The following is a 22,654-nucleotide window of genomic DNA, read 5'->3' as shown; positions in this document are numbered from 1 at the left end:
GACGAGTGCTTTCTACTCACTTACTCCTATTTGGCATTTACGCTGCTGGAGAACGTCACTCAAAACGAGTAATGATTATCATTGGCTTGTCTGGGCGTCAATCAAGCGCTTTCTGCGCGATTATTGGTTCGTTGTTTTATGGGGCGGGTTCATGAATGCTTTGGTTGACATTGTTGTTGTTGTAAGTGGCTAAAAGAAATTACTTTCTCGTTGGTAGTACCGTTTGGGATTTCTACCTAAATTGCGACCCATGAAGAGGCTAAAAAGTTAGAAACTGTTGGTCCTGAAAACGCAGAAGCCATTCGTAAGTGATAACATAGCGGAACACTTCTATGGGACGATGAAAACCACATCTGCGAGGCCGCTCAAGGTAAGCAGACAAGGGACACTCCACTAGCTAATGTTAGCAGGTTTTAGCCAAGCTAGAAGTAGCTGCCTGTTAGCCTGGTGTCTGAGACTCCGCTATTGACTAAAAACCCAATAGCTCTCTGGAATAAATCCCCCGAACACATGAGATCAACTTTGTGTAACAGTAATAATCTGGTCACTTTAGGAGTGTGGTTGTAATGATCGGACTGCGTGTAATGTCTCATACATGCTACTACAACTGGCCACCTGAATCGCGTTTATGTAAGCAATGAGCATGTGTATAGTAATGTTCTGATCAAGTTTGTTGCTGCGAATAGACATTATCCATTATAGCTGGCACAAAATCAAAGATTTTAACAAGTTAGCATCGTCAGCATACTGACATGAAACTAATAACCGCTCGCAGTGTGACAACAGAGAGCAGGTTGACGAGAGGAGGGGGGCTGGTTCGTCTTTGTAGCTTTTGTTACAGCTTGGCTGGGACAATCTATATTGATTTATATATGTCAAGTTCTAGAGAATTTGAATAGATGAACTCCAAAGTATGAACATTGAATTTAAGTCCATCCTTATTCAATTCATTTTAAATGTCAAGAGTGTACTTTAATGAGTAAAAGCTGAGCGGGCTGGTTTGCTAAGTTGCACGGTTGATGTTAATAGTAGGGACCCGGCTTTGGGGCACGCTATCCCTGTTGCGTACATCGCTGCTAGTCCTACCTACCTGCAAAAAGAATAGGCTTTTAAGATTGGCCTGTATAAGTTAGTTGAATCAAGTTAACATGAATCCTATCTCTACATACGCTTATAACAGAACCTGGTGCTTGGCTGCTTGCTGCCCTTTGGTTACTGTTTGTGTTCTGGCTAGAGCCGCTTGTCATTTCCAACATCACTACAATGGATGGGTTGCATTACACTTTGGCTTTAATTATTTAGGTCTAGTATTTATGGACTCTTTTGTTTGGGGGGAGCCCAGCAGTGAGCTGGGCTACTTTCATATAGCCCAGCTATATGAAAGTAGGACAGTCAGTCAGGGGGTGCAAGTTCTTGCCTTTGGCCACCAGGCTCAGGGTCTGTGTGTCATGTACTGTCCGTAGTAATCCATTCACCCAAAAGCCCATGCTTTTGAGCATGATCATCGCCTTGAATTTAATTTAAAGCGTAGCCAAATCACAGACACACAATTCAATTTAAATTCAAGAAAACCAACCGTTCACATTGCCAAAGCAAGTGTCACTGTGTTAAAATATTAATAAAAGCGTGTTTTTAAAATATATTTTGTATATTTTCACAAGGAAACGCAGTAAAACAAAATCACACTTGTGTGAAGTGAGCGGAGCTCTTATCATCATACATCACATTACGTGCCCAGCCAATACAATTTGGTAAACCGTGGTACACAAACACAAAGCTGGTCATAGGAGGTGCTGACACCCCTCAAAAAATAGAATTGATTATTTTTTAAATAATCGACTAAATTGATTTGTCTATGTAAACCCTCTTTTATACTTTGTCATACAATGGTGTCATGCAGGCTGCAGCAATAGTGAAAAAATATCTACAAGCTCACAAAGTCAGCACTGTGAGCAGGCGTTATGGCGTTTCCGTCCTGCCGGTCCATGTTGCTCTGTGTGTAGACAACCCAGTGAGCTCACTGTAAGCTCCCAGGTCAGGTGAAAAAAGCATCTGGTGAAATCATGTGTATAGAAGGGGATATATGTATACACCCTCCCCAGATGAACAGTAGGGGTAGCAGGAACTATTGCACACCGTGAGATTATCACAATTAACTGGGGAAGCCTCGGATGCACCATCCATCCAGGTTGGCCGGTTCGTTTCTTTCTCTTTGAGGGTGTGTGAGACAAGTTTGCACCGTCAGGCTCCATTACGCAAGCCCTCAGCACATCAAGAATGCACTGGTGCACACAGCAGCACACAGAACACCTGAGGCAATCTTTTTAAGGAGAGTAGCATGAGCATCCCTTACCATCACCATGTAAGTCGGACTCCAACTCTGCCAACATAGTCTACAGCTAAACAGCGTAAGCATTTAGTAAAATCTTAGTTTGGATTTCTGTAATAATTTAAACTTAATTTACCACCACAACTCTTCATGAGGTGAACCCACTTGAACGTCTAGTCAAAGAGATTTGGTGTGAAAGTGAATCTTCAGATCAAAAGAAACATGGGAAATCAATCAGTGATTTCCCTGTGGTTACTTTAGTTCCAACCTGTGCTTTTCTGATGTCAGAAGAATAAGCCACAGGTAACAATGACATGACACAGCTCAGAATGAAATATAAATAGTGTGGTTTCATGCATGCACACTAGTGCAGCACGCGTGCAATTGTTTGTGATATATAAATATGTATATATATTATTATTTTTTGCATTTTCATGTTTTGCTGACATTTGCGGTTATTCGCCCCTTTTTTTTTTTTTTTACCTATTCTCGGCCACCTACTAAATATCATACTGTGGTTGCTGGTCATGATTGTGTGGTGGCCCACCCACACAATAATGCATATAGGGTAAACACTGGAATAACATCACCTTTGTCTGAAAGGATAGCATAAGGGTGTGATGACATTTGAATTCCCTGTGTAATAAGAATTGTTATAGGTCTATCATTTTACAGCTGGAAGTGAGATGTGTTGGTATCCTGTATGCTGTGATACATAGTACATACATAGTAAAGTCATCCTCACATATTGGTGGCGGCGGTGCCATATTAAACAAAACAGGCTACAGTCATTGTCCTTCCACGAAGTTGAAACCTGACTCCTTGAACCTCATCAACCTCACTCCCATGAAAATATGGTATTATGTGTCAGTACAGTCTAAACATTTTGCCATTTTTACATAGTTAAATTAACTTAACTAACTGTACTTTCAATGTTTTCCTTTTACCTTATTATGTTAGCTGCCTGATGCCAATGTGGGCACGTTGGTGCATATTATGTTTCACTAAAGGAACCATGCTGCTTCAGCAACACAGAAGGGATGAAAATTTAAAGTCGGCTCGCTAGGGTCCCCCACACAGCTGCTGTGGGTGTGTGTGTGGGGGGGGATCCTGTGTCGGTTTCAGAGACAGACCCATTTGCCATGGAGCTTTCCCCATGGGATCTCTCTACTTGGTGCTACAAACATGTACAGATTAATAAGTAAAGAGATGTGTGCCTCTCTAGGTTAGTGGGACAAACACATTACTTACTGCGTCCTTCACTTCCAGGCTACACTTACAGGTTTATCTTAATTTGGGTGTGAGACGAGGGCATAACGTTTCAACAACTTTTTGGGGCATGCAATTTATTTTTTCAAAAATAGCAGATCTATAAGCTCACTTCGCTGCAACACATTGTGAGCTTGTAGAGCGGTTATTTTTGCTGTGTGACGCGGTCGTTGCATCTACTGTTAGACAGATGTTAGGTTCTTGGCTTGCTTATGTGATCCTTGATGACTATTTCTATGTAATTTATGTATTATGTAGTGTTCTTTCTTACTGTAAATCGCTCTGGATTAAGAGGGTTTGCTAAATGCCTAAATTGTAATTGTTTATTGCCAGGCTATATTGGCAGCAAGTTGTGAGCGTGTAGATTGGCTACTTTCGCAACGCAACACTGTCATATGTTGAAGTTAGTATTAGTAAATCAATCATTAAATGCTTAATGCCATAAGTGTCCCTTCTCAGACCTGCTACTTTAAGTCTCGGCTCTTGGCTGTATGTCTAGCTGGAGATAAAAAAATTAAGAGAGATCATAACGTTCAGAAACCATAACCATAAAATCAATTACCCCATTTTTCTTATCTCTGAGATTGTGCTTCAAACCAGAAAAGAACACATGCAATGTGAAAGAACAAACTGCCTCCGTCCCCATACTGCCACCGTGAGACGGGGATCAATAGGTGACTTGTCTCCGAAAGGCCTGCACACCCAGACATCAACTCATAAAACCCAGTCGAGCCCCACCCACCCCGGCATAGCTGGATGCCTGCCAGCCTTGTGACACAGCAGCCAGCCAGTGCCCAGGGCTGTTTGTTTCAGGGTGGAGAGACCGAGAAATGAGCCACCATCCATCCAACCCCTGTCAACTCTACCTGTGTGCCAGACAGTAAATGCTTGACTTAAACCAATAAGTTGTGGCTATTGGCCAAGCTTTCTGAATGTATGTTGTGTGTGTGCTAGGTGGCTTTGCACGGATGTTGTCATTTATCGTCACTGTTGGATTCAGTGGCTGTCAGGGTTTGTTAGGTAAAAGATTTGCCATGAAACAAACACACTTAAAGTACTCTAACTGAAAGCATCCATAATCCCAAGTAAAGAGACCATTACAGAGAAGCAGCTATCACATGCTGAGAGAATTGCTGGCTTACCTTTTTTTGCAGTGCACAGCACTGCAGGGCAGGCCAGGTGGAAATTTAGACTGTCCACCAAACAAATGCTAAAACATCTATGGCCTGGGCCGGCCTAGCGGTCTGCACATCTGAAAGCGTGTCTCGGGTTTGAGTCCCAATCCAGACGACCTTTGCTGCATGTCTTCCCCCCCATCTCTCTCCCCATCTGTCTATAAAGGCAAAAAGCCCCCACCCCCCCAGTCTTTGTTTCCATTGGATTCTAAATCCATTCATATAGAATGGAGCGCCCATTCTATTCATCCAAGTGGTTCAGATTCGGATTTTGGGTGTTAAATATATTATTATTATTGATTAATCAAACTCATTGACATAGTGTTTACTGAGATAATTCTGGTATCATAATCCAGTTTTCTTTTTGGTTTTGAACTATCCGAAATTTATATCTGATCCACTCGGATAGGGATTACAAGTTTTCAACTCTTGGGCATGATTGGATTAGTTAACTATCCAACATTTTCTCTACAGTTGGAATTGACATGCAGTGTAACTACTGTTGGCTGGAGTAGAGTCTTGAGATTTACCATGTGGCCGTGCTTATAGTCAAACCTCTGTTTGTTTTCTTGAGAGTGGCATCAAATTCTGACCACTTTTCCTTTTGGACCCAGGACAGAGCAACAGTAATCCTACATACTGTGACTGCTGTCCCTGATGCCTCTCACCCAGGATGACATCACTAAGAGATTGACATAAAGCTGCTGTGCCGTGCAGACTGCCAGGCCCACAGCACGTGGGGATTCACATGAGTATTTGTACCACTGGCAGTGGCTTTAGCCGTAGTCAGGCTTGGTTGGCTTTACACATACCGGTAGTATCATGTGATGGCTTAATGTTTGCATCTTCTGAAAGGTTATCTAGGTCTCATCACTGTGGTTTGGATCTATTTATTTTCTAATTTCTACTGCGTGAAATTATTTATATTTACATTCACCTTTTTAAATTGGATTTGCTGTAACAGAGCTGAAGACTCTTGTTCAAGTTTAGAAACCAAGAAATGTCTTCCATGCCTCCAGGAGTAATACATAAATTACAGTAAAAGATCCCATCTCTTCTAAAAGGGAATTATGTAATGGTAAGGACATTGTACACTCAACAACAAACCAGATTGTATGGCCAAGTCCAGTGGAGCCTGCCTGGAAAATTACATTGGGGGGGGGGGTCCTTGATGTTGGTGTGGCCACAAGGTGGGCGTGGTCAGGCAATGACGTCAGGATTCACATGATGTGAGACAACTTAAAATAATGTAACCAAACGGACCCCTGTGTTTAATTAACTACAATAAGGATGTGTGTAACAGCTCTCTGGATACAGACCATAAATGTAAAAGTAATTTTCTGTCGTTCTATTTAAGTAATAATAGTACTAATAATGATGGATTTTATATTTAATGCACTTAAATACTACATACCACAGAATCTCAATGTGCTATTTAAGTCAATTGCTATAAGCCTATACAGATATCTAATCTTCAGTGCCCAACATTGTGATTCTCATACTTTTATATTCACATTTAGATATTCTGTTCAATTGATTTTCCGGTAGGCCTATTTGTCTTTATTGACATTTGACCAAATAAAAGCATATGCATTTGTATGCTACATTTTGACAGATGTGATGGCAGAATTAGGCTGTCATTGTTAGAGATAATTGTGTGGTCTGGCTGGCTGACTGATAGTCATTCTTGTTTTCTGACGGCTCTACTCCGATCTCGGTAACAATTTCACGGGTCCCTCCCGGTTCGGGTCAGTCATTAAAAAGATTGGAACTAAGAAAAGGCTTTACAGCAATGTAAGAGACTGAGTTATGTTTTGCAGCCAAAGCTAACATATCTAACCTTTTAGTGTGACAGTGAGTGTCTCCAGGCTGCACCATATTGACAAAGAACTTGTGCAATGTGCAATATTTTATGTGGAGGTGGAATAAATTTGTATTTGCAAAGTCTGAATAAAACACTTGATTTGAAGAAGAATGCTGCATAGTGCATTCAGAATCAGGATTGGAATTAGTTTGTAGTAAACATTGGGATTTCAATTGGGATTTCAATAACTTTACTATAAGTATTAAAATGCCGGGGTAGCCCTGTGCTTTCTTGTAATTTATCGATACAGTTCTTCACTGTTTGATGATGAACATAAACAGAGCTTGGAGATGAGACAGAGGCTTGCATTTTCGCAAAATAGCAAATCAATAAAAATACAGCCAGGGCAGAATGAGGGCTTCTTGCCCACAGTCTGGAGTTTAGGTTGGCAGCTTTCTGGAACACTGAAACCATGGCATATTGTTCATGATATGAAGTGAAACTATTCTTCCAATTCATCTCACTCTCTCTGTTTCAGTGCTTCAGAGGCAAGGCAACAATATCCAACCGCACTCGCTACAGTAACCAATCTCCATTTGTGATACATTTTTATGTATTTATGACACTGCTATAAGCATAAACATTTGTTACATTTCTAACAGATTGAATTTAATTTCACTGTTGCAGACTGCAGAGATCAACATTTTTGTCGTCATTATATTCTTTCCTCTTAGACTTGCTACAGTAGTCATGCCCGCCACCTCAATACAACAGTGCACAACATAGGTTCTGCACTGCAGTTGATTTGATGTGGGGAACATGGCATCACATAACATGGAATGGCACTGCGTGTGGAATGTTGGATTGCTGCCAAAGCCCCCCTGCAGTGAACAGCATGACTGTTAATTAGCACTGCTCGACTGGTGATTTCTAGGCCCTACTGTAGTGACAGGGCAGAGACCTTTGAGGCCAGCTCAAATACAATGCTTGAAGTCTAATTCATACTTGTGGTATGGCTGTCATGCTCAGCAAAAGATAAGTGAAATAAAATCTGGGCAGAACAACAATCAAAGTAAGACCTGAACATAGAGCTGCTCTCATGTGTAAAACAGGAAGTCGTATTTGCATTTACAACCAGTGTGATGCTCTTTAGTACACAGCAGGCAGAAGGACAAATCGTTATTTCTCTTTTCTTCACATGATGTCTTCGGCCTTCAGTAATTTCATAGTTAATTCTTCACTAGAAGAAGTCATTATCATACACACTTTTGACCATTATGAGGTCCATTAGAGGATTCACAAGAGCAGTGAGTATGTGAAATCTTGTGACCTTGGCTCTGCTATACCCAAACCACCAAAGTGTTCACCTCCACCAAAGAGTTTATTCCCAGCTGCAAACACAACGATCTTGCCTAAAAATGCTTCCAAATGCCTGAGTTGAAAATATAAACTCAACAAGAACTGCACTCTGTCGAGTGCCTACTTGCTTGTTGCAGGGTTAGGGTACAAGTAGGCCATAAATGGCCTACTAGTGTGCGCAAGCAGAGTGTGCAAGTACTGTAGACCGCTACAAACTTTCAAATCTCAGCCTCTCTGTGAAATAATTATTAGGTTTAGCTATTTGCTACGTACAGTACCTTGCTTTTGGAGGAAAAAAAGTAGTATTTTGAAGTATGGTAATGATTACTTATGCCTGTTATGGCAGTGGTGTCAGATTACATACATGTATACATAGGGGCATTACCTTTAGTCCACCCGACACTGAAACATGTCATCGTTACGTCACCATCGATAACCAATTATACCCTGGCATTGGTACATATATTCATCACGTCATATGCTCATATGTCTATATATATGTCTATATGTAATTTCTGAGTTGGTTAGTGGTATAATGTGGTTACTCGGGTTTGATGCGTATGTCCCTTTAATCCACACTGAAACATATCATCATTACGTCACCATCGTAAACCAATTATACCCTGGCATTGGTACATATCTTCATCACGTCATGGGACATACGCTTTGTAGCATGACGGAAAACATACCTGCACGGTCTGCTTCCGTATGTCCCGTGCCAGCATATGACGTCATATCATATGCTGCTAAGGGACATTGGTGGTACATATCTTCATCACGTCATGGGACATACGCTTCGTAGCATGACGGAAAACATACCTGCATGGTCTGCTTCCGTATGTACCGTGCCAGCATATGACGTCATATCATATGCTGCTAAGGGACATACGCATCCTAGCACCTGACTGATAACATTACTTGCACGCTCTGCTTGCGCAAGTAACAAGCAGATAAAAACACCACGTGAATATGCAGTGCAGAATAGTCGCTCAGCGACTCATCACGTTGTTGGTGTTTCCAGTACAGCGTAAATATGCGGCGCTCCCGGACATCTGGCATTTTTGTAGGTATTACCTCGTAAGAAATGAACTCTGAAGCACACTTACTCAAGTGGATGATGCTGTCCTCAGGAAGAAGGAAAGCACTCTTACTGTCTTCAGGGCAGACCCAAACCCACCTGCGTAGTGGCCATAACTGAATGGGTAGAGACTGAGGCCACATTAGGAAAAAAGGTCCATTCCTGGCCATGTGTCGAGGTGCCCCTGAGCAAAACACTTAACCCTGAACTGAAGTGTGACCACTTGGGCAGAAATCAGCTGGGTGAAGCTGAAAACTGAATTTCTCCTGTGGGATCAATTAGTTATTGACTAGCAAACATCCTTACTCTTCATGCTATGAGCTGTCATCATGCAGTGTAGCAGCTTTATGGGATTTGCTATGATATGAAAATGAGTTTGGGCAAGTCTCTGGTGTTCTGCAATGCAAGAGCTAACGCCACTGACTTCTTTCATTTGAGTTTTGTCATACATCACACCAGAGCATTTTGACTAGTATTTATATCAGTGGCCTGCTGTTTTGGAACCCCCTGCACTGCAGAGTTTCTCTCTCTAGGTCATGATTATAGAGGATTATTTTTAGACTGTTAAGAACACTGTTGCTCTAATTTTAGCACCTCAGATAAGGGGGGATGTTTATTATTGTTGCGGTTGTATCAATGCTACCAACTTTTAGGATAGATGTTAATAATCAAGCAAATTGCAAACAAAAGGGGCATCAACAAGTTTAAGATTAGGGAGTGATCGACTGAGAAGTTAGTTTTCTGTCCGGAATGAAAGATGCTCTAGAACGTGAAATTAGCTTAGGCCCATATCAAATCCTGATTCATGTGTGAATATCCTTTTTCTTTCATCCTGTTTTGGCGTAGAGGAAAAAAATAGTTACATTTGCATAAATTGAGCTTGTGACTCTGAGCCATGGATCAGAATGGAAGGTAGTGTGATGGGGGAAGTTAAGCTGGGCAGATTTTGGCATGATGACTGGCCAGCCTTGAACCAGGCCAACTACAGCAGCATGGCCACCAACAGGGCATGCATGGCATGATGACTGGCCAGCTTTGAACCAGGCCAACTACAGCAGCATGGCCACCAACAGGGCGTGCATGGCATGATGACTGGCCAGCTTTGAACCAGGCCAACTACAGCAGCATGGCCACCAACATGGCGTGCATGGCCACCAACAGGGCGTGCATGGCATGAACCAGGCCAACTACAGCAGCATGGCCACCAACAGGGCGTGCATGGCATGCAGTGGAATCTCTGACATCAGCTGAGTGTCTTGTTTTGTGCATTCATTCACACCAGAGGAATTATTTTTGAGGAATGCTTGAAAATATTTTAAAATGTTCTGTCTATAATGACAAAATGGTTAATATTAAGTTAACCACATGAACCCTATTCTGGGCATATAATGGGCCAACATTCGGAGAAAATAGGCAAACATTCTGTGAAATGGCAGCTCTGAGTGTTAGAAGTTGAAATGACAAGTGGGGTTGTCATTTCGCGGGGTTGGCGAAAGGGCCTTTCTGTGTGGAGTTTGCATGTTCTCCCCGTGTCCCCTAGGGTAGGTACCCTCACAAAAAACATGCAGTAATCCTGGTCTCTAAACTACCTCCCCCTGGCCAGCCGGAGCACCTGATGGATGGGAAAGGAACTGGTTGGAATAACGTGTTCCTTCCACTCGCTACATCCGGCCGGGGAAACTCTCCCCTGTCAGGTGAAAAGAAGCAGCTTGGACTCCTCATGCATAGAAGAAAGCATGAGGTCAGATAGATAATTGACACTGGGTGAAAAAAATGGGGTACAAAATCGTGGGATAAAAAAAAGACAAGTGAATAGAGAATCAAATATTTAGTGACTTTTTACAGAGACATGTTTTGCAGGAGAGAGACAAAAAGGTGGGCATTTTCCATCCTTTTGTTGTAGCCATTTATGGGCTTATTCACTCTACTAACTACAAGCTTAAAGGACCACTTCACCACTTTTCAACTTCTCTTCCTATAATTGGTCCTAACTAATGTTCATGATAAAATACCACCATTTTTTCCTACTCAGTCTGTGTCTCATAGGAAGGCTGTGGGCAGTTCAGAAACCCGTCCACCAGTGACATCATCGATGGTGAATCCAAGCTAATAGAAACGGCAGGCTTTCTTTTCCTGAAAAGTTGCAATGCAAAAGTTGAAGCCATCGTTCTCACGATAATAAAAATCTAAATATATTTCAAAACAAATCTTGTTTAAAAAAAAATCTGCCTAGTGATGATGTCACTGGTGGACGGGTGTCCGAACTGCCCAAAGCCCTCCTATGAGACACAGACTGAGTAGGAAAAAATGGTGGTGTTTTATCATGAACATTAGTGAGGACCAATTATATGAAGAGATGTTGAAAAGTGGTGAAGTGGTCCTTTAAGTAGTCTTCATTTTACACGAAGAAGCAGTTATTTTCGCTAATAGACTTGAAAGCAATGTGCTGGTCCCTATAATTCACTTGGAAGAAAACGCCTCTGCAAATGTTCTGCACCACTGCAGTTCAGTTGGTTTAATTGATTTCTCTCCAATGACCTGCTTACTAGTATTTCCTTCCAAGGGAAGGGGAAACGGTCAAAGGGAAATGGTCAAAATCATTATATCGTATTGATTTCTGAGATGTAATTCAGTAACAAATACATTGGTCCTCTCCACTTCACCTGCCCCAGCGGTGAAGCACATAATTTCCTCAACTCAATGTGAGACACATCGATGGTACCATTAGTGACACAGCAGTTTATGATCAGAACAACTGTCTAAATGCCTCTGAAGCTGGCAGAATCTTAAATGTTGTATCTCCAGCCATGGCCTTTATCATCTGTAAATAAATCTGTGATGAGGCTGCTTGTTAAAATGGCATGATAAATATCTTACTTGACTTTGAGAAAGGAGGCAGTGCATTGACATGCTTGGCTAATGGATAACCAAACCTATTCTACAGCAGTCATCTCCAAGCCTGGGGGATCATTCCACACTACAGTGATGCTTATCATATGCTTGGGCATTATACAACACTACACCTTCAAAAAACACGTTGCTTTGCTCTTCGTTAAGCTGATTTTATCAGTGATATGTAGGACCAAAAAAAGTTGCAGTAATTGCTGTACTCTATTTAACCTTTTTTCCTCTTTTTCTTTAAGCATTTCTGAATTTCATAACTATGTTTCTGTCATCAAGGAAAATGACTTTCAGCATGCAGTGAATTCTGCTGCATTTAGCTAGGTATTTAATCAGAGTGCTCTCTGCCATGTGTTATCTTGCAAATATTTCTACTTTTCTACCCAAACCATGAACCTTGACAAGCCCTTTCTTCATTCTCTTGTCTTCAGCCTTCAGTAAAGCTGTGTTCTGTTGTTTAGTCTCTGTTATGGTGCTCTGTTCAGCTGAGTTGCAGACTTAAGAAACTAAGGGAAAACTGTGTCTCCTCTCTCCAGTCCCTTTATCAGCCAGACAGAGCTCTGCCTCCTCCTCAGCCTCCTCATGCTGGCCTCTGAGGTTATGTAATGTGCCAGTGTGGGCTGGCTGGGCTCAGCCAGTAACCAGATTATGTCACTTCACAGATAGATGGCTGAATGACGGCCATCTAGCCACACCTTTGTTTTCTTCCGTCTCTGACTTCCTTCAGTAGGGAGGTGTCTGTCCATGACTGATTTCTCACCACAGTCTCAGACCTATTTCGGTAAGATTCTGGAAAAACGCATTTGACTCACTGAGAAAGGATGGGCCCTGCCCACTCCTACAGTATGTTGATGTCTTCCATTCTAAAAACCAAAATCCATCTTAGCTGGTACTGTTAACATGTGATGTGATCGACTTCAAGTCTGCAAACTGTGCCACATCAGCCAAGTGTTGGTACATTTTTTCTGTGGCTGGTCGTTTTATATACAGCGGCAGCCAGTCACTTGTTACAGTCACTGAGATCACAGAAGAGGTGATTGAGCTCAAATAGAACTGACACATTTATAGGCCAAGTCATCCATCATATTCTGACCATTAAAGGGAAAAATAATAGCTCAACCGTCCTCATTTGGTGACGTCTCGCTGCAGGCGATGCAGATAACAAAAATAATTCTAAAGCTTGATTCATGGCTGAATACAGTCAGATATCTTTTCAGGTAAAGCAGAACAGTGCTGCTCTTGGCCCTCAGGCCCTCCCTGCACTCGCTCTTAACTGTAAAGTGAGGCTCATGTTTCACATGATGAATGACTAAGTGGGCCAAACATGAAATGGCGAGCTCTCTGTTGTGGAAGGATGACAGTTGATGACCCTGTGCCTTCTTTTTCTGCAGGCCCAGTTCTGCTTAATTTTGCATAGCTCTACAAAAGCTGGTGCTGTTGAATAAAAAGAACAGGGTGCATGAGTTCATAATTGAGTTGATGCTCACTCAGGCTTTGAAAAGGTAGGTTAGTACACTCCTTTCTCTCCATCTTATATAGGTCTTCCTGTTCTTACAATTTAGGCCATGTCATATTGAATGACCTTGCACAAATTGAATACACTGAGATATGACAAAGCATTTGTAGCACAACCACCACATGCACAAGCCATGCTGTCCTGCTCTTTGTCTGCTAAACACTGAATAGCCTAGTTTTAGGTAGATTAAAGGTAGACACTAGAGTTTATTAATTAGCCTAATGTTGTTTCTATTGCATAGCATTAAAAAAGTCCTAGAACAGAATCATTCAGACTTCTACAGTGACTACCACTGTAGCTAATGTGTCTGTGTTCTGTTGCAGTGTTGGCAGTGATGAGTGATGATGACCTTAGTTGGCTTTGGCCAGCATCACAAAAACACATGGGTGAAGAGTTGAAGTTTCAACTTCTGATTTAAAACCAAATAATGAAAAGTTGTATTTGTACCTTGTGCCACCTACAAGGTACTTTAAACTGTCACCAAATTATATTTTTCATAAGAACAGCTTTCCAAATGTATGATACTAGAAGCGTCTAGCGCCACGAATCTGTGTCGCAGTCGCAGTGCGATCCGTGAGAGACACACACACTTTATCTTTGCCCACTGACCCTGTGTTTTCCGTGCTGGGCAGGTTCTGTTGTTGTTGTTGACGACAACAACAGAACCGGCGACATAAAAACACGGAACAACAACTTGTGTTTTTATGTCTCTGTGAATATAGTGTGTCCGCTGTCCATGTATATTCTTGGGCCATCGCATCACGGAAATGGAAACCATGGAGCTTGTTTGGAAATGCACTGGTAAAGGTCGGTGACTTATCGCTGCCGCATAGCACGGGCTTGGGCGGCGCTTCTGTGTGCTTGGTCTATGACTTGCCAAACTGAACTGTGCACGAAATGTTCGCTTACAACTTGTTACCGGCTCAATGAATGTATATATGATAAGCATATACTAAACGGGACTGGTTGCACAGCCTAAGCAGTTCAGTGTTGTTTTAAAAGGCCTTATGAAGGAGAAAACATTTATGTTGCCTATGTAACAAGCATACAAGCTCACTTATAAGCTCACTTCAGAGTAATTGTTTAGGAAAGTTGCAGAAAAAAACGCAGACCCATAACAATTTGGCCCCCAAAAAGGAGCTGTCCAATGATATGTGATGTTCTGAACAGCAGTTTGTTAGAAGCAACCCTTGTCCCTGAATATGGTTACACCTTACGAGGCAAGGTGAATATGGTTCCACCTTAAGAGGCAAGGTGGTAGCCGTATGAACGAGAACAACGTCAATGTCAGCGAAAAAGAACATGCATGTTCAGCAACCCTTTTCTTGGTAAATGTGAAAAGCAAAAAGTATATTGAGTCCCTGCAATGAATGACTGACCCCCTACAGTGGCTTCAGCAGGCCGTGGCAGCCTCTCCATGTCTGCCTCAGTGATCCAGGCCACTCTCCCAGCCCTTGGCGCAACTCAGCACAGCTCAGCACCCACGTGTTGTCAGCAGCTCCTGTTATGCAACTCCCCCTTGTCAGACAAAAGCTCAGCCAGGCCCGGCACAAATCACTGACTGCTCTGTACTGGCAACAGCGTAGTTAATGTTAGCCAGTAACTCAGGCCACTGCCCAAGTCTCCTCTTATAAAACGTAAACATTGAAGTTTACTTGGCCCATGTTAGTGCAGTAGTTCTCTAAACTATTTGGTTAATTTCTTTTAGGACACATCTGTTATGCTTTTGTTTTCATCTCCGCCAGGCCGGAGTTCATTATTTCACCCCTATCCGGCCGTCTGTTTGTCCTTTTGTGTTTGCATCAAAACATACTTTTTGTGACTACTACTCCTACAAATTTAATCCAAAACTCACAAGTTAGTAGTACACAGCTCTGGACCCATGGGCCCTGTAGCAAACTGCGTGGCAAAGAATGATCTGCGCTCCGACCTAAGGAGCATTTCAGATGGGTCACTGTCAATGTAGAGAGACTCGGCGAGCATATGGACCATAAATGTGCACTAACTGGCTGAGCCACCAGGCACCCCCAGACCCCACATCTGGTATGTTTACATAAACAAGCTGTAGGGGGGATCCGCCCGTAATTCCGACAGCGGGGCTTGGTGTGCGGTTAGGGCTAGGGACAGGGTTAGTAATGGGGCGAGTGGGACGAACGCACCGTCTGAATAATGCACCGTCAGAATAATGATGCTGACCCGCTTTAGGGTTCGCGATTAGCTATGCTAGCATAAATTATCTTTGACTAGCCCTTACCCGTTGTGAGATATTGCCCCGCCGGGGGTACTGCGCCCTGGGTGCGTTTTTAATTAACTAATAAATTCATTATTAATCATTAATGTGTAAAATCAAAAAAAGGGCTTTGTTAAGACCTCCATATTATTATGGTCAATGCCTGTGTGAAAAGTGGGAGCGATTGGTGCAGGTGGTGAGGAGATAACGCGGTGTTTCTGACACACATTCATTCAGACTGAATTATAGTATGATGATGATATGATGATGATGATGATGATGATATGTAAGAATTAGTATTAGCAGCCTATGGTTTTCCCTATTCAAAACTAATGAAACAACAACATTTAGTTGTGCAGTGAAATGGCAGTGTACAGTGTGAGAATTAGACCGGATATGGAATTATTAGTGCTTCAGCACTGCCGCATTGTGTGTTCTTTTTCTGCTTTAATCACAAATTAAAAATGATTGGTGCTTGACTGACTCATGTACCAAAATATGTAGGCCACCTCTTACAAATGGGCCCTGTTGTGTATTTTGTTCTCCCAGCAATCTCGGGAATGGGTTTATGAACAAAGCATCGGCTTTCAGGAATGGTTGATGTTAGGAGTATGGAATGTATTAGGTATTTCTGGTCCGTCTGGATACGTTTAGTCCATACATAAGGGATTCTGATTTACAGTATCTTATCTGTAGGCCTTTTGTACCATTGGTTAATCTCTGAATGTCTACTCTACTGATTCTGTATACTGTATTGATCCTGTTCCTTTTTTCTTCCTGTATAAAGCTGGTGTAAAGGAGGGGCACCCACAGTGGTTGCCACATGAAGTCACGAGTGAAAGCCTGACTTATGTTTTCTGAAAAACTTAAATATTTATATAGCAGCATCAAAGTTTTTTAATTTTTGAATACTGTACATACTGTACAGCACCCCAAGAGGGGTTCCCGTCCAGAATGGTTAGAACACCAAAAGGGGTTCCTGCCCAGAATGGGTTTTAAGAGAAGAGTCAGACTGCGCAATCCATTATCCTTTACCCATTGCCCATTATCCCCAGTGCAATCTTGGCTCTCACCCTCTTTACCCATGGAAGAGCGACGTGTTGCTGCCTTGGAACAATATAGTATATTTTGATACAGAAGGTTGTTTTGTGTGTCCAGACTCCAGCAGCTCCTCTTATTTCCCTCTGGTAGAGGTTTCACACAGAACCATATGGATGCATGACAGGATTTCATTAAGCCATAACTCGCTCAAATCTTTTTTAAATTCAAAGTTCCGTGTAACCTATGAGGTTCCAATTTTAATTTGGTATATAGTTTGTGATTGTATTGTTTCTCTATGAAACGGTATAAAGCAAAGTTTGGATGAAACCTTGCATTGAACTGAGGCGAAATAATGAGTTGTCCCGACTCCCGATACCATTTTTTTCAGACAGAGTACGAGTACAAGTACTTAATTTTTAGTACTCGCCGATACTGAGTACCGATACGAGTACTTTTTATTTTCATTGACTAACCACTTATTTTACCCCCTTTTCTCTCCAATTTAATTTCATTGTCATGCCTACACTTGTCAGTTGTCATTTTATGCTTGTAGATCGGCTGTTTTGGCGATTTGCTGCAGTGTTGGGTCAGACTTGCTCCCGTTGCATTCGTTCAGCCTAGTGTCAATTGGATGTTTTGGTACTCGGGTCAGAGTATTGGGGACGGTTCCGAGTACAGAGTACGAGTACTTTAGGGTGGTATAATCGACTCGAGTAACTGATACCGGTATCGGAACAACTCTAGAAATAACATTGGAAATGACACCTGTTGCTTCCTTTAAATACCATCCAGCCTTTTATTGCCATTCAATAAAACCACATTTACTGATTGATTATGGGGAAATTTATATTACTAGCCCTTACCCGTTCTGAATATTATGAACACCAAATGATGTACAGTGTGGGTAATGCGATGTAATAGATCACATTACTGATTGGGAGGGAATTGTCCTGTTGCGTGTTGTAGTGCAGCAGCTGCAGGGTCCAGGCGTTGGTGGTGATGTGTAGCTGTCGATCGAAATGCGATGGATGGTCCAACTTGTACGGCATTTGCTTTAGCCAAGCGTTGTTGTTTGGCGTGTGGCGTAAGATAGCCGAGGAATGTTTTTTTGTGCTTTGGCATGGCTTTGTAGTTTTCGGTGGAAGAAGTGACTGTCCGTCTCTGTGTTGTTGCGGACGGGGATGGAATGTTGTGTGTGTGTGTCTCTCACAGCGTGGGGCTGGAGGTGCGGTCACAGGGGAGGTGCGGTCACAGTGGTGGGGACGGCAAAGGGGATGTTGCACGGAAAACTGTGTCCCAATATTAATCTGTTGCTGTCCCAACATGCATTTCAGTGGTGACACTGGTGAGTGGTGACACGTGATTTGCGGGGAGTTGTTTTTTTTTGACGCAAATTAATGTAATTAAGATGATTGTTAGAATGTTTGGCGTGTGTAATGCGGGGCAGATTGAGGTTGGAGGACAGGGCTGCACGGCGCTAGGTTCCGTGAGGCTGTCCGTGCGTTGTGGCGTTGTGAGGAGGCGCTCTAGGCGAGCAGCTGTCTTGCTCTATGCTAGGGAAGGGACAGACTGACAGACAGCGGTTCTTGAATTTAATAATGATGATTGTAATCCATTAATATTTGCTGCGCAATGGAGTGATGAAACTGGACGGGCGAATGGAATCGTGCAGAATGCACGGCACAAATTAAATAATTTCTTTGAATAGACAATTATATAAACACAATTGACACAAGGAATTGACACTCACTTCTGCTGATTATAGGAAAATTACATCCACGGCACAAGATGCGTGGAGGAGAGATGTTGTGCGCTGAAGCAGCCTGACACCGGACATGTCCATTGCTGCATGCGTGCCGCTCTATACCAAACTGATTTGGCATTACGACCTGCAGGTGCTTTAAAACTCTGCTATGCGCTTCAGTGGGCGCATAGCAGTGGGCGTGTTCCAACACGGAACACGCCCACTGTTACACCTCCAGGCGCAAATAACGGTGTTGGCATGAATTGATATAGCGGGTAACGCTGCACCAAAATACCATTTAGGGACAGTGCAAGCTGCCCTACCCGTAATTTGCGGGTAAGGGTACTAACGAAAATAGAGCCCTATATGTCTATCAAAGGGCTGGGCAGCAGAAAATGGGGGATAATCTAGCTCAGATTTGTGAACTGACACTAATATGTTAAGGCAATGTTATAGACCATGCACATGAATTAGTCCTAATAGCCATATAGAATATTAGGAAATTAGGCCCGATTGCTACGCAGCAAGAATATTAGGGACATGTAGCATAAACTGTCAGGATTAACATAGCTTTTGGTACTATGGGAGTTCGTGTCACACTGAAGCCTGCATAGGAAGCTTTTGCAGAGTACTCAGAGAGTACTTAACTGTACAAGTACTGATGTCTGTTTCCTATATTTATGAACAGCTTCCACTCGGCTACCATATGAATGTTGAACAAGGCATGACCAACGCCTGTCACCAGGCTGGACACTTAATCAAATATGCTATGTTCATGCAGCTTATGTTGTATGTGTATATATGTAGATACTTGATATCTTTGTTTTTTTATTTTCTTCCCCTTAAAGTTGATTCTAATTCTGATTTGAATAATGATGAAGAAACAAGAGAGAGAGAGAGAGTGTAGGGGGATAGAGATAGTCATAAGGTGAGAATGATGGAGAGGTGTTAAAAGAGTAAACTGGTGACTCATCCCATCAGAAGAAGACAGTTCACTGAGTCAGATCTGAGGCAGGAACATTGGCAGGTGGAGGAGCCAAGGGATCGGTGGGAATACACTAGAGTAGAGGTGGTAGCAAGGAAAGGCAGGCTCACGAGTCCACAGGCATTCTGGCTCCAGCTTGTTTAGGGTAACACCAAGTGAGGCATTCTGCTTATGTTCGTAGCTATTGGAGATATTAGCAGACACTCTGCCTATTCAAAGAGAGCCAATTTCTTTTCCATTTGAATCAGCATTGCTGAAGAAAAGTGCACGTGTGCTCAGCAAACTCTGGATACATAAATTATTTAGCTGAGTGATTTTAATAGACGGTACATTTTGTCTGGGTGTGTATTGATTACTCTGCATCCAATGAATCAGCAGCCAAGTCACGCTGCCTCACACATTTTGTCTTCATTGATTTTTAGAAACTGAAATGTGTGAAATTACTTTTTTTTGTTGGCTAATATGCTAATTTGCTGCTGCCAAGAAAACGAGGTACAGTAGTAATCTGAGTGACCAACCAAACAACTTCACAGGGATCATATGCAAATTTGAGTAAACACATTCATACGTACGTCTGTTGATAGTGGACAAAATAGCTGTTGTGACTGAGCCATGTGACTGAGGAGTCAAATGTTGCAAAGCAACATGAAGGGGGTCGATGGGGTTATTATGTTGGTGTAGCTAGCTGTTTGTTGTCCTACTTTAAACTCTATAAACAACTTAATTATCTTACTTGGCTTATAGTGCTAACATTCTAGAAACCATGTTATTCATCACCATCATGAATCATTTTGAGATCTTGGCTTTTAAGAGACTTTATGTTTCTAGGGAAACCTCAGTGTTTTTGACATATTGAATGATGCACTTTGTGGATCAACAATTTTCCAAAATAGATGTAGGCCTCAAGCTTTCTCAAATGAAACTCACTTGAAACTGAAATGAAACTCGGCTTCACTGTTATACTGACTTTTTTCTTCTTCTTTATTTTCATTCCAGGTGTGGTAACTTGAGGCAAAGAGCCACCCTCAACCCCTCCCCTCCCCTCCCCCTTGCTGTCGGGGTCCTGTTGGGGAGGTCGGCCCCCCCAATAATTTTTTTCTCTGTCCTGATGCCGCCCGTCACCCTTTAAATTCATGATCACATGACCGTGGATATGGACGCAGTCCTGTCCGACTTTGTCCGTTCCACTGGAGCAGAACCAGGCCTGGCCAGAGACCTGCTAGAGGGTGAGTGATGTGCCGTCGTGTGATGGTTGACCTGTGTCGTTTCAGACATGAGGAAAATAACTCAACTCACTCTTTCAACATCTCAAGATACGTATAGATCTCGATATGTGACTATATAAATGACCATGTCAAGTCGGAAAACTGGCGTTATGCTGCGATTCCTTTTTTCACGATGGCAGCATTAAACACTAAGGTTTCAGGACATAGGGCTCATTATACACTAAGGTTTCAGGACATAGGGCTCATGTTTAATGGGGAATAGGTGTAATTTGACCACTGCGAATATGTATATAAAAAAAACACAATTTTGATTTTGTGAACTACAGCTTATAGGAAGGGGACTGTAATTTGACCGCCCTATGAGTCAAAGCTGCTGGTTCATTAGCCTGTCGCACCCTGACGGAAAGGAAGGGTGCTGAATCGACTGTTGCCTAGCAGCAGCACAAGCTGCAGTTAAGAATATGGGTTAAAAATGTAACTCACCGCAGTGTACAGCTACAGCAATGAGCAGCCAAGATGTGTTCCATATTCTGATATTTATTCAAGCAACGGAATGTGCCAGTGGCCTTTACATAAGATAAGAGTGCCTGTGGTTGTGTTGACTTGTGGTAAATATTTAAACTCATTAACAAGTGTCAGGCCGGTCTGCATGACATGATAGAATCTAGGTCTGTCTATACGGTTGGACCTGCTCTTGCAGATAGATGCAGAGCAGCGCTCATCCTCTCCCTCTCTCCGTCTCCGTCTCTGTCTGTCTCTCTCTGTCACTCTCTCTCTGTCTTTCTCTCTCTGTCTTTGTCTGCAGGTAAAAACTGGGATTTCACTGCTGCCCTCAGTGACTTCGAGCAGCTGCGACAGGTGCATGCTGGGAACCTGTCGTACTCGTTTGCTGAGGAAAAGACATACACACCTCCCGATAAGGAGATGGCCAGGGTGGGGCGGCCCCTCCTCCACCGCCAAGATGAGGTGGTGCAAGGTGAGGCCGCTGGCAAGTGATGTTTTTATTTACGTTTCTCCAGCTTCAATAATTTGGTTTGACTAGCAGGTTTGGCGAGGTGCTGGGATGCACTGGGATAACACCGTAGAATGGATTAAAGACTGCACAGTTGGAGCAACATTTAAATTCAAAGTGTAGACTGCACAGTTGGAGCAAAATTGAAATTCAAAGTGTAGCCTTTTTTTGTTAGGCAGCTAGTCTCTTGCAGAGCCATGCTGTAAAAAAAAAACACAAACCTGACTCATGACCAACATCTCATATCTTCCCGTTCCCTATGACTCTCCTCTGTCTAAAGCAGTGGTGTCCAAAAGGTAGATCACACAGGCTATGCAGGTAGACTACATGACATTAAATAAAACTACGCCACTTGAATTAAGGTGACTTCACGTAATTGACTGACCGATTCCAAGTGCATTTGACTAATATGTAACTATTTTCAGCAATGGGATAATATATACTAATTGGTGGCTATAGATGTTGTTGAGATGGTCATTTTGAAAGTATCTCTCAAGTCTAAAAAGTGTGTGCACCACTGGTCTAACTAAAGCATACAATCTTCTCTTTTCTTGTCAACTTTTGTCTCGTTGGACAGCTACAGAGAAACGTCTGTCAAGGGGCATCTCACACGCTAGTTCGACCATTGTGTCTCTGGCCCGGTCTCATGTCTCCAGTACGGCCAGCAGTGGCAGCAGCAGCGAGCTCCTGGACACACCACTCTGCACTTTTCAACTCCCAGATCTCACTGTGTACCGCGACGACTTCAGGGGTTTCATCGAGAGGGACCTCATCGAGCAGTCTATGATGGTGGCCTTGGAGCACGCCGGTGAGTGTTAGGTGTTACAGTGTCCCTCGCTGACTTCCCTTTCTCTTTTCTTCATGTGTGAACAAGATCTTATGTTGTGCCAAAGCCCTAGCCTATTAATTATATAAGAAAGACCAGACATGAAGTTTAAGCCCTGTGCAATCTTTAGCTATTGATAGTTGGGTAACTAGTAACTAG

The 22,654-nt window shown here is 42.6% G+C and overlaps 1 protein-coding gene across 1 annotated transcript in view; it reads left to right on the top strand.

Annotated features, from left to right (window-relative positions):
- Positions 1–184: 184 nt before the first annotated feature.
- The window catches only part of otud7b (OTU deubiquitinase 7B), a 40,054-nt gene continuing 17,584 nt past the window's right edge, over positions 185–22,654 (top strand). Inside the window, exons 1-4 of the mRNA XM_079504248.1 lie at positions 185–370; positions 20,428–20,657; positions 21,463–21,633; positions 22,247–22,477. Of these exons, the coding sequence (XP_079360374.1) occupies positions 20,573–20,657; positions 21,463–21,633; positions 22,247–22,477 (487 nt within the window). The 5' untranslated portion in view covers positions 185–370; positions 20,428–20,572. The remainder of the gene's footprint in view (positions 371–20,427; positions 20,658–21,462; positions 21,634–22,246; positions 22,478–22,654) is intronic.

The sequence above is a fragment of the Electrona antarctica genome (genome assembly GCF_951216825.1).
Source record: "Electrona antarctica genome assembly, chromosome: 6".
Taxonomy (NCBI): Eukaryota; Metazoa; Chordata; class Actinopteri; order Myctophiformes; family Myctophidae; genus Electrona; species Electrona antarctica.
The sequence above is the reverse complement of the archived record's forward strand: the minus strand, read 5'-3'. Positions and strand labels throughout refer to the sequence as shown.